At 37.8% G+C, this 12,654-nt stretch overlaps 1 protein-coding gene across 4 annotated transcripts in view; it reads right to left on the bottom strand.

Annotated features, from left to right (window-relative positions):
• LOC127411411 (phosphatidate phosphatase LPIN1-like) overlaps positions 1–12,654 on the bottom strand; it is a 33,592-nt gene that overhangs the window by 8,747 nt on the left and 12,191 nt on the right. For 3 of the 4 annotated variants that reach the window (XM_051646953.1, XM_051646949.1, XM_051646952.1), the window contains 14 exons: positions 12,290–12,385; positions 11,971–12,069; positions 8,632–8,761; positions 7,886–8,177; positions 6,915–7,008; positions 6,555–6,736; positions 6,383–6,476; positions 4,999–5,068; positions 3,916–4,008; positions 3,680–3,741; positions 3,429–3,567; positions 1,243–1,391; positions 767–853; positions 515–667 (listed from right to left, as the gene is read on the bottom strand). In XM_051646953.1, coding sequence (XP_051502913.1) covers positions 515–667; positions 767–853; positions 1,243–1,391; positions 3,429–3,567; positions 3,680–3,741; positions 3,916–4,008; positions 4,999–5,068; positions 6,383–6,476; positions 6,555–6,736; positions 6,915–7,008; positions 7,886–8,177; positions 8,632–8,761; positions 11,971–12,069; positions 12,290–12,385 — 1,740 coding nt within the window. The remainder of the gene's footprint in view (positions 1–514; positions 668–766; positions 854–1,242; positions 1,392–3,428; positions 3,568–3,679; positions 3,742–3,915; positions 4,009–4,998; positions 5,069–6,382; positions 6,477–6,554; positions 6,737–6,914; positions 7,009–7,885; positions 8,178–8,631; positions 8,762–11,970; positions 12,070–12,289; positions 12,386–12,654) is intronic. The other variant, XM_051646951.1, reaches the window with a different exon arrangement.

Genomic DNA, 12,654 nt, shown 5'->3' with positions numbered 1-12,654 from the left:
CTGCGGTGTCATGTTTGTGTAGTGCGGTGTGATGGGATTCTGTTCCCCATGTGCGTTAGCATGCAATGTCAATGTCTCGGTTACGTACGTAACCTCGTTTCCCTGAGATGAAGGGAACAAGACATTACGAACGCTGGCCGCACTACAAGACTCAGAGTTCTTCTGAGGTGTGTGTGATGCGCTCCTTGTCCCTCAGTCAGAAAATTCTGAGGAATGGTATTTGTGCACCTGCTTTTATAGCGGACAGCATCGCGCCTAAAAGGGCGGGGCTCAAACACCATAGCCAATATTAGAATATTGGCGTTATTGTAGAGAGGTTTCAACTAGGTCGTGTGAAAGGACAACTCCCCATATGCGTTAGCACGCAATATCTCGTTCCCTTCATCTCAGGGAACCGAGGTTACATACGTAACCGAGATGTTTTCTGTGACTGTGGGAAACCTGTATTGTGTTTTGTGTAAATCTCTTTGGACATCTGTATTGTAAATCTCTTTGTACATGAGTGTGTTCAAACCTGTGAAATGCAGAGAATAGACTGCTGGGACTTAGCAGTACAGGTCCCATAGGTAGCATGGTGCCTCTTTCATTAACCCAGTGCAAATAGCCCCTGGTCATATCAGCCATCCCTATTGCCCGTGCTGAACAGTACATAAACTTGTAACCATTCCTGTTGGACAATAAATGAAATATTAGGTATTTTAAAATGGTCTAAAAACTGCTTGCATTTAACAAATGTAATTTGTTCTGTGTGTTGTATGTGACTTACTGGCTAACTCTGTGGTAGAGTCGGGCAATGCCCTGATGGGTCCAGTCTTTACCCAGAGTTGGCAAAATGTGTCCCAGGGTGTCAGATCTGAAGGAGATAGAAGTAACGATTTAGACTTCCTAGCCGTGTGCTTTCAATGTAACTACATTCAGTATAGGGGCCGTTTTTGTATGCATCTATTTTTCCGTTTGTTTTTCTATGTAGCATGCGTTTTGGTGGACCAGATTTGACATATTTGACAGCTGCGTCATGGCAGGAGCATCACATTTTTTTAGACAGCTTGTCAAGTTAAAAATAACTTTTAAACTCGCATCTCGACATCTGCGTTTAGTTATATTCCTCATGCCTCGTCTAGCTTTTGTAAGCGCAAGAACACATTCAGTCTGAACGTTCTCTTAAACAGCAAAGTATTTAGCACATGTTTAGTATTTTAATACTACCCAAGTAGTTTTTTTTTTTTGTGTGTGTAGTCTCACCTTGTGATGGTGCCATCAATGTCGGAAATCACTATCTTGTCATCCCAGCTCCACAAATAAATGGTGCCCTCACAGCGGCAGGTGCCCTGATACTGGGTGGTGACACTGAAGACCACATCATTAGGGCCATCTTTTAGATTCAGACTGGCCTGAGAATAGAGGAACATGGTTCTAGCATGTGTTTGCCTAGATTCTCATAGATAGATTGACTAATCAAGCTTGTTACCAAAACAGTGTGTAAAACCAACAGTTCGACCTTTGAAAGTAATTATCTTTAGCATAGTGATCATAAACACTGATCTGTAGTTTGGGTTGTATGCAGGGCTCCATCCCTCTTGTTGAAAGAAACTAAAAAAGTATGCCCCTTGTAAACCTACCATCCACCCATACATCCCCTTTGAAACAACTGTGTCACGTATCATTTAGAACTAATCATGCAAATAAAATATTTTAATTCTCTATGTATTATAAATAACAGATTTGGTGATTAGCCGATCAGAATTGAATATTCCCAAGAGCTGCGTAGATTTAGACATGTTTGAGATGGTGGGCCTGGGTAGCTCAACGAGTATTGACGCTGACTACCACCCCTGGAGTCACGAGTTCGAATACAGGGTGTGCTGAGTGACTCCAGCCAGGTCTCCTAAGCAACCAAATTGGCCCGGTTGCTAGGGAGGGCAGAGTCACATGGGGTAACCTCCTCGTGGTCGTGATTAGTGGTTCTCGCTATCAATGGGGCACGTGGTAAGTTGTGCGTGGATCATGGAGAGTAGCATGAGCCTCCACATGCTATGCGTCTCCGCGGTGTCATGCAAAGCAAGCCACGTGATAAGATGCACGGATTGACTGTCTCAGAAGCAGAGGCAACTGGGACTTGTCCTCCACCACCTGGATTGAGGTGAGTAACCGCACCACCACGAGGACCTAGCAAGCAGTGGGAATTGGACATGCCAAATTGGGGAGAAAAGGGGATAAAAAAAAAAAAAGAAGAAAAAAAAGACATGTCTGAGATGGCCAGAAATCAAGAGATGCAATCCCCTAATCAAAGCTTTACACTTTCACAGTTTAGAAATATTCTACCAATGTTAGGCTTAATTTGCACAATCTGGCAACCAAGAGCATACAAGCTCCCTCTAAACTGTGAAAAGGCATCGGTGTTTTCAAAACACACCTTCAAAAATGGCCAAGAGAACAGTTTTGAAAAATCATATGACTTTCTTAAAAAAGAAGAAAACGGAAGGTAAGATATTGCTGTGACTAATGTTTTAAGACATGGAAAGGGAAGTTTATTTTATTTTATATAAATGTAAAACCTGAAAACAACCACTAGAAAACATTCTGTGTAAGTTCTTTTTAGGTTGTCACACAAAAACCTCCCTGCAACATTCTGGGAGCGTTTGTTTATCGTTATTAAAAAAAAACTGAATCTAAAGAGATATTCCTAGAATGTTAGGAATTGGTTCCCCAAAAAATAAGCAAACGAGAACCATACGCTAATGTTCGGGGAATGTCCTGTGTTTTCTTGGATGAATGACCTATATTAAATAAAGAGAACCCATGGGCCTGGGTAGCTCAGCGAGTATTGATGCTGACTACCACCCCTGGAGTCGTGAGTTCGAATCCAGGGCGTGCTGAGTGACTCCAGCCAGGTCTCCTCAGCAACCAAATTGGCCCAGTTGCTAGGGAGGGTAGAGTCACATGAGGTAACCTCCTCGTGGTTGCGATTAGTGGTTCACGCACTCAATGTGGCGCGTGGTAAGATGTGTTTGGAGAGTAGTATGAGCCTCCACATGCTGGGAGACTCCGCGGTGTCATGCATAATGAGCCACATGATAAGATGCGCAGATTTGCTGTCTCAGAAGCGGAGGCAACTGAGACATGTCCCCTGCCACCCGGATTGAGGTGAGTAACTGCGCCACCACAAGGACCTGCTAAGTAGTGGGAATTGGGCATTCCATATTGGGAGAAAAGGGGATAAAAAAATTTTTAAAAAAAAGAGAATCCATGAATATTTCTCTAAATATGCACCATTCTGGAATAAAAATTCACAATGCTGTAACATTTCTAAAATTAAACACTAGTGAATTATCGAAGCTGGAGTATTACACCTTTATGTAACCCAACCATTCCCCTTGAAATTGTTTTACAAATCGACCACTGGTTGTATGGAAAACTGAGATACTCACTAGCTGTTCTGATGACAAACGTAGAGTCTTCCTGTAGTAGTGGCCACCAGAGCTGAGAAGAGCTTCAGGCTGGTTGCTCACAGGATTCTGCTTAGAAGCTCCACAGTCATCTTCACTGGATGATGATTCATCCTTTAAACTGTTAAAATACCACCAGCCAATCCACATTTAAACAAAATACTGGATACTTGTACATCTACATACTTTACAAGAACAATGAAAATCTGTTACACTGTGTTTGATTTTTTTACCTGCCAATAGCGTCTGTTCTTATAACCTGCTCTCCACTCTCAATCTGGTCTGATGCTGATTCCTGTTGCAGTAAAAGTAACTCAGCAACTTGATTTGCATGCTTATGTACATAAAGCACTATTGTAAATGTTTGCATAAAAATACGCTGTAAGCAAACAGAGTCTGTGGCTAAATCAAAAATGTTATCTCTAAATCAATTCACAATGATTCGCTACATGTAACAATGCAAACATACCGACTTGGAGCTGCTATTTCTGCCCCTCCATGAAAACCACCAGCGTCCTCCTTTCTTGGCCATCTTCTCCTTCATAATGTTCTCCACCGTGGCCTGGAGCAAATGCACAGAGCCCCTGATACTCAAAACTCAAAAACTAAATGACAAGATGTCTGTGACTGAACACATGCAGAGTCATGCAGCTAATAAATCAACAGAAAATCACAAAGACGTACAGGACTAGAGCCGAACATGCTAGGAAAACAGTATGTGAAGAAACCAAGAGCAGAGTAGACGTAACTCAGACAGGAGTACTTAGCACAATGGTGCACAATGGGATGGGATGAGGGGAGAGCAATTAAAAAAACAAGAAGAGAAAAAAAGGAGGAGGGAAGAGACAAATTTAAATGCCCCAGAGTGTCATGAGAGCTGGGGTGCAGTACACAAAAGGACTTTAAAAAGCCATGAAACACTCACTGGGAGAAGACAAATGATGCAGAACAAAACAGCATCTTCTACCACTTTGATGTATTTCATAATTTACCTATTTAAAACTATACTTTAAATATGGTAATAACAGTACAGTGTCCAACATAGAGACACATTAATTGGATGATACACTGTAAGCACTGGGGATGTGGCTTATGCATGATTTGAAGAACAGTTTAGGTGCAGTAGTGTTTTTTTAATAATTTGATAATGTTGGACAATGCTGTTTCAAGGTGAACATGTGCCAGCAGGGGTCACAAGATTTCCATCCTCACAGAAAAAAAAAATCTATTGCTATTAGGCTCCACTCTTGTGGTAACAGTTTGTACTATTTAAAAGATGACATTTAATGTATCTCTGAGTTTTTTAATAGGCCTAAGCATGATAACGTTGTACAGTACAAAATGCTGTTTACTGACAGATCCACATAAGTCACCTCACGGGAAAGTCTTAAAGTCACAAAACTTTGTATTTTTATTTTTTTTACATTGGTTTATTAGATACATCACTGAGCAACCAATGTATAAGCTTGTTATTAGTTATGATGTCACAGTATCAATGTTGGTTGAATAACTTAAGACCTCTATGTATGTTTGTTGCTTAAGAAGTCCTTACCTTTGGCAAGGGCTTCTGGAAAACCTGCATGGCCAGTACAATAGGAGCAGCTGTGGTCCAGTTATAATACCTTGATGGAAAAAAATGTGACGCACCAACACAAACCAGCTTTATTAATTACAATTTATTTACCAAATCAAATGTATTAATTACCATTTCTAAAGGTGTCTTTACACAGCCAAGTTAAGCCTGCTCAAAATTCTGTGTAAAGATGCAAAAGCCAGACTAAATTAAACCTGCACTGACCCACCTCATCCCCTAGTATCAAAGGCAGTTCTGATGCTGCTTTGGTTCTGTGTAATGAAATGCAGCATCAGAGCAGCCTTGAACTTTGTTGTTGTCATAACAGAGCATATATTTCATAATTTAGTTCCATATTTAAAAGTATAACATCATATTTTGATTCATGCATTCATGCAGTAAATGCATTTATGCCTACTCTAAGCAGCATTAAACGGTCTATATAAATACAACTAAATGCCACTTCAGATGCTGTTTCTGAGCTACCTTTGCAGTGTAAAGATGGCTTAAAGGGTTAGTTCCCCAAAAGTGAAAATTCTCTCATCATTTACTCACCCTCATGCCATCTAAGATGTGTATGACTTTCTTTCTTCTGTAGAACACAAATGAAGATTTTTAGAAGAATATCTCAGTTCTGTTGGTCCATTCAGTGCAAGTGAATGGGTGCCAGGATTTTGAAGCTCCAAAAATCAGATCAAGTCAGCATAAACATAATCCATCAAACTCCAATGGTTAAATCAATGTCTTCTGAAGTGATCCAGTTGGTGTTGGGTGAGAACAGACCAAAATGTAACTCCTTCACTGTACATCTTGACAGCAGTCTCCTTGGTGATCATGATTTCAAGCTCAATTATAATTCCTATAGCGCCATCTAGCACTCTTCGCATGCGTCAAGCACTAAGAAGTGTAGTGGAGCTTGAAATCATGATTGTGTCTAGAGAATGCAATGGCAAGATGTACAGTGAAACAGGAGTTATATTTTGGTCTGTTCTCACCCAAACCCAACAGAAACACTCTAGAAGACATTGATTTAACCACTGGAGGCTTATGGATTACCCTAATGCTGACTGTATTTCCTTTTTGGAGCTTCAAAGGTCTGGCCATCATTTACTTGCATTGTAAGGACCTTCAGAGCAGAGACATTCTTCTAAATATCTTTGTTTGTGTTCTGCAGAAGAAAGAAAGTCAAACACATCTGGGATGACATGAAGGTGTGTAAATGATGAGAGAATTTTCATTTTTGGGTGAACTATACCTTTAAGAATTACATTCTTTCTAAATGCTAAAATTCTAAGCTTGGGCTTCTTTGAAAATAATTTAGTGAATAACATGCCATTTGTATTATGGGACATTCATCACATACTTGGTTCCAATCTTTACAACCAGGTTGGGATCATCAATAATAGATGGATTATCTGCAAACTCCTGATAGGATATTGCTCGTTCCTCAAATTCCTCTGTGAAATAAATATTGTTAAGACTTTAATGACTAAAAGCCACTAAAAATGTAGCCACTAAAAATAAACATATTTTACCTCTAGTGATCTCCCTGTTTTCCGACAGTCCTCCGCACAGAGAGATGGCAATATTAGGCAAGTCTCCTAACTGATCAGAAAAGCTGTCCACTCCGCTGTCTATTCCACTGCTGCCCACTGACTGAGGGGATTGATTGGCACTCCTCGGATCTTTCCCGCTCCTCAATGCAGTTGCTACATCACTGAACGATAGAAGTCAAATTGAAAAAACTAACTTTTAAACTACAAGCACTACAGCTTGATAAAAAATGAATTAAGTGAATGGCTAGAGGACTAAGATTACATTTGTAAATGAGCAAGAAAGATGTTGTTCAGAGTGTTGTTCACAGGAAAGTTAAACTTTTAAGCAGTGCAATTTACCTCTTTGGAAAGTACAGGGCTGCCACCTCAGGTTCCAACTCTATGATGTCATCCAGGTATATCCCATCTGATCCAAGATGCCGGCTCCTTTTGTCTAGGAATTCGTTTTCATTAATACTCAAAATGTAGCTCAACAGTCCAAAAAAGTAGTGAACCTTTTTAAAATATATGTATACTATATATTGTTAATCTATAAACATAACAATATCATTTAATATGAAACATTTTAACATAAAGCGTGACTGTGCATTATACAGCATGTTCTCATTCTGAAGTTTTAAATATACAAATATTAAATATACATTAAATATGTTTAAGCAACACTATAAATTCTGTCCATGCATAATACAGGGGATAGCTTTGGTTAAACTGATTTTGGCTAACATAAGGTGTGAAATTATATGTTTTGAATGGCTAATTATTTGCTCAACCTGGAAGAAAATTAAATATCTGTGATGGACATCTAAGGTCAAGAAGTGCGTTTTCTTTGTAACCTTTCCATTAAAAAACATATTGAGAGCAATAAGATCATTTGATAATATTTTAAAATAAGGTTCCATTTGTTAAAGTTAAAAACATTAGCTAACATAAACTAACAGTGAACAATGCTTTTGCATAATTTATTAATCTTGGTTAATATACATTTTGACATAATAATACATTTTTAAAATCAAAAGCTATATTTGTTAACATTATGAACTACTGTAACATGAACTAACAATGAACAACTGTATTTTTATTCACTAACATTAAGATTAATAAATGCTGTAAAAAATATAACGTTCATTGTTTGTTCATGATGCCTATTGCATTAACTAATGTTAACAAATGGAACCTTATTGTAAAGTGTTACCGATCATTTTTGTGTTATATTGTGTGACACAGTAGTATTCAATTCTCTAAACTTGCTTTCTGTTTAATTGACAACCATCCATGGCTACATTAAAAGCAACAAAACCATTACTCTCTACCTTTTCTCTTGGATGGAGAGTCAGTGTTGCTAATGGCATGAGCTCCAGGACTGTGGCGGCCCTCCTCTAGTTCTGGGATTATATGAGTGGCTTCTCTGATGGCCTCCAACTCTACAGCAGGTGCAGATGCCCCCTCTCCAGCCCTGAGATCTGGCACATACAAATGGAGATCACTGCCCTGACACTCCACCATCCCACCTCTAGTGATGGCTCTAAAGTGTGTGCTGGCAGACGGTGGGATTGACCCTGGAGTCACCACCATGGGCTCTGATATGGATTGCAGGAATGAAGGCTGAGGAAAGAGAAAGACCTGGGGTGATATTTCTATAAAACAAATTTGGGTTCTTGGCCTTTTAAACTCATGGATTTTTCATTACAAATCAAGACATCTCTCTTTCTGTTGTAATAAAGTGAACTATTTCAGAGTTGTCAGGGGCCATTCACACATGTCATGTTCTTGCATCTGACTGCATTGTTTTTTTTTTTTTTTTTTTTTATTATTGTTCTTCTATTTAAACCTGCTAAACTAATGTCTTTGACAGGTGCCATGTGTCCTGAGTTTTAAAGCATCTCGTGCCATTAGTGCCATGTTTTTGAGGTGCAGTAACAAGTTAAAAACTTGTAAAAACACATCTGCAATATGTTCCATTCACACTGTCTAGCTTTTTTAAATGTAATAAAATAGCCCCTTTTTATGAGATACACTGAGCATGGTGCTTATCTGACATGGCTGGTGATTACTGTACCTTGGCAGCGTGAGGCAGCTCTCCCCATGTCCACAGCATCTTAGGGTTGTCTGAATTCCCTTCAGCCCTCTGACTGGCCAGTAACTCTGAGTCACTCTTGGGTGTTGAGGGCAAGGAGCCATTTGGACTGCTTTAGGGAGGAAAGAGAGAGAGAGAAATTGAGAAATATTTGGATTAATATTACGATAGGATTTATATGGCTGTTAAAAATAATAAGTTATTAACAATGTCTTTTTTAACTTTTCATTCCTTATTCATCTTGGCAAATAGCTTGTCATTAAATTGGAAAATATCTGAAAAGTGGTTAATACTCTAGAGAGATCCCAGATAGCAAACAAGGATTGTAACTATGTTGGCATTGAATCAATGTTAGATGTTATGTTAGAATCTGGTGTTGACTCAACATCAGATTTGTTGAAACAACAATAAAATTTCAATAAAAATTCAATGTTAACCTTGTTGAATCAACGTTGCAATCTGATGTTGATCCCACATCACTTTTGCACCCTGCGTTAATGTTAAAACAACACTGATTTATCTACAATAAATCAGTATTAACATCATTGAATCACTTTCAAATCTGATGTTGATTCTACACCACCTTTGTTTGAATAACATTGAAATAAAATAAAAAAAATATTAACATAATTGAATCCATGTTATAATCTGATGTTGATTCTATATCACATTTGTTTAAATAACATTTAAATAAAAATAAAAAACAATAATAAACATAATTTAATCCATGTTAGAATCTGATGTTAATACTACATTAATTTTGTTGAAACAATGTTAAAATATTAACAAAGATTCAAGAAATTTGCTGAAAAACTATTATATAAATAAAAACAACTTTCATATAGATTCTAGTGTTTATTTATCTTCACCACAAAAGTAATAACAGTAAAAAATTATAATAATAATATTTAAAAAAAGTGTTGTAGTTGGAGGCACCGGAGGAACTGCTCCCACACTCATTTGCATCTAAAACAGAACAGATCAAAAACAGTAGGATAAAACCAATGGAACAGAATAATAATCTTAATTGTGTAAAATTGGTTTGTACAGTCCTGCAGTTTCATGTTTTGACAAATGATCATGTAGTCTAGTCTAGTCCTGCACATTTTGGATGTCTCCCTTATCAAACACACCTGATTTAACTCAGCTTGTTAGTAGAGACACCGTGATCTGAATTGGGTTTGTCAAAATAAAATAAAAAAATCCATAATGTGCAGTTTGTGGGAACAGACCATTATGACGAGGCTACACCCGTTATCAATAATATATTTTCCACCTCATTCTATTAAGAGTTTTATACACTTGATTGTTACATGCAATACAGGTTGTTTAATTTGTCTTGTAATAGTAAGAGTTTTTTTAAGAGCTGTTGATTAAAAGTTGCATTAATCGCTCAATAGTTGATTATTAATTCTATTAAGTACTAGATTAGTCAATTAACAAAATAACCGTTAGTTGCAGCCCTGCATGAAGTTCTTTTGGTAGAAAATAATGAGAAAAGGCACCTGGAATTCTCTTAAATTTGGCTTGTTCACCTAGCAACACCAAGCCACCACATAATTCTGGTATTTAACATTAATTCACACAGTGCTGGGCATAAACAAATGTAAAAATAAATAAATAAATAAACTGTGATACAATTTTAATCCTTTCCTTACCTGATATAACTGCAAGGATGTGAGGTGCTGGTTGGTCCTTTCTACATCCCAGATGATCACATGGTCGACTACAGATCAATGTGTATTCAATGTCACTCCATCATGGGGTGCTTCTCATTTCTTTAAATGTGCATCCTTATTTTTTCTTTGTCTTTTTTTGAATATATATATAGATATATATCTTTTTCGTAACTCCTCCCTCTTAAGATGCAAGGAAAGAAAACAAGGATGCTCTGCAAGTGCAGAATCAAAGAATGAAATCAAAGCACTTAATGTATAAAATAGCATATCCTTGCTTACTCAAGTGTCACTTCTAAGCGCTGTCAATCAGTAAAGCACAGAATACTACCACTGTGCTTTAAGGTATCTGCCATAATGTTGTTTTAACTTTATTAATAAAGACAATACTAATAGATCTTGATAAAACAAGATGCACTTTTCAAGAGTGTGGAAATGTTTCTTCAAAGATTTTTAGCACTTATTAAATTAATATACATAATTACTGTCAGTAACAGAAAAAAAAAAACAAGCCAGCAAAACAGTGGGACAGAGAAATAATAAGATACATGAACACCACAGTTGTTGCTTGAGTGCGCTAGGTGTTTCAACAAACAAGACTTCTGTGTAGGATGCACCTATGTTTTCTCACTAATGCAGAAGCATCAGTTATGCTGCATCCAAATATCCCATACTTCCCTACTATACACTATGGTATGCCAAAACTAGTATGCCAATAGAGTAGTAAGTCCGAATTCTCAGTATTCATAAAACTATAAGCGAGAAATACCTGGATGACCTACTATTCTGAAGATTCTGAAGTGTGCAACCACTGGACAATTTACGATCTCATAATCCCTCGGGAAATGAGGAAACGTCACGTTCAAAAAGCTGGATTTAAAAGAACGGTGATGAACCACGAGTCGGACAGCTCTTCTCAACTGTAAGTGATATATACTCTTCTTGGGAGGTGGGCTTCTATCTCCTTGTGTGCACACACTGGTGTCCTCGCATGTCCAGGAGCAGAGCGGGGATTGTACCGCCCGAATTAGATGGGAGCCGGACCCACAGACCCTTGTTCCTTGTGCTGAAATGGTGCTTGTTTCACAAAATCAAAGCAGATTATTTTCACGGTTGTTGTTCTTACATTATATATTCGGGTCACGGGTCAATCCCTACGTCCCCGGATAAAGTATGTCCGGAATCTATTCATGCTACTCACATGCATATCTAAAGAACATACCATTTTACCGGGAGAGAAGTGCATCCTTCATCAAATACAGTACATACTGTGACAGTACGCGATTTTGGAAGCAGGAGAGTATTGAGAAGCATACAGGACCTCGTGGTCATCAACTAGAAATTAATATTAGTTCTAACTGTCACCAACTTATATGTGCTGTTGGCTTTCATCAAAATTTAATTATTGATCCAACAAACTTTTAACACTGAAATTTCGATCTCAACCAAACTGATGATTCGGATGAAAAATCAACATTGAATCAACGTCACCTTGCTATCTGGGATGTAAGGCTTTTTAAAAGCTTAAGTTAAGCCTTGTACCTTTGCTACAAATGAAATTACATTTTGATGGAAAATGTCTTGTATTGTTTCAAGAAAAGTTTTTGAAGAGCATAGGTGTAGCAATGACGAATGCAGTAATTACCTATGTGTTGACTGGAAGATGGTTGTCTGATGGGGACAGGAGATGGATAATCCTGCACTGGTGGGAATGGGTAAGGAGCATGTCTTCGCCAACCCAGAGCTATGGGTCATTAAACAAAGCTTTAGATTCAAATGTCCATTATTTTAGTCTCAAACAGTACTTTTTTAGTGGCATATGGGGGCAGTATTTGGAAGAAAGAAATTATTTTTTAAAAAGTGCTTCCTGGTATTTCCGGTAAAAAATAAATAAATAAAAAATGATTATGACAACTTTCAACTTTCTGTCTTAACCCCTCTAATTTTAAACAATGGTTGCATACCTCTTAACACCGGTCCACTTTCTTTCAGACTGTGTGTATGTGGTGGTTGTGGAGCTTCCTTTCACCTGCTCAGCAAACAGCTCATGTGACATGGCTCTGTAAACACATATGCACACATATAAGCATATGCACATGCAAAACGGAAGATTGAGAAAGACTATGCATTTAAAGTAAATTATATATTCCAGAAGCATAGATATACCCAAGGATAATCTCGTCTTTAACAAGCTCATTCTTCCAGAAATACAGAGTCTCTGGATTCTTTTCCAACTGCAGTTTTACAGAAAAACACATTCTAGAACTCACATTCCAGCTGACTCTTTTTGGTCTTATGAACAGTTTTCCCACTGGCCTTTACAGTCACT

The sequence above is a fragment of the Myxocyprinus asiaticus genome, chromosome 20 (genome assembly GCF_019703515.2).
Source record: "Myxocyprinus asiaticus isolate MX2 ecotype Aquarium Trade chromosome 20, UBuf_Myxa_2, whole genome shotgun sequence".
NCBI classification, from domain to species: Eukaryota; Metazoa; Chordata; class Actinopteri; order Cypriniformes; family Catostomidae; genus Myxocyprinus; species Myxocyprinus asiaticus.
Note: the sequence above shows the minus strand (reverse complement) of the source record. Positions and strands in the feature narration are given on the sequence as shown.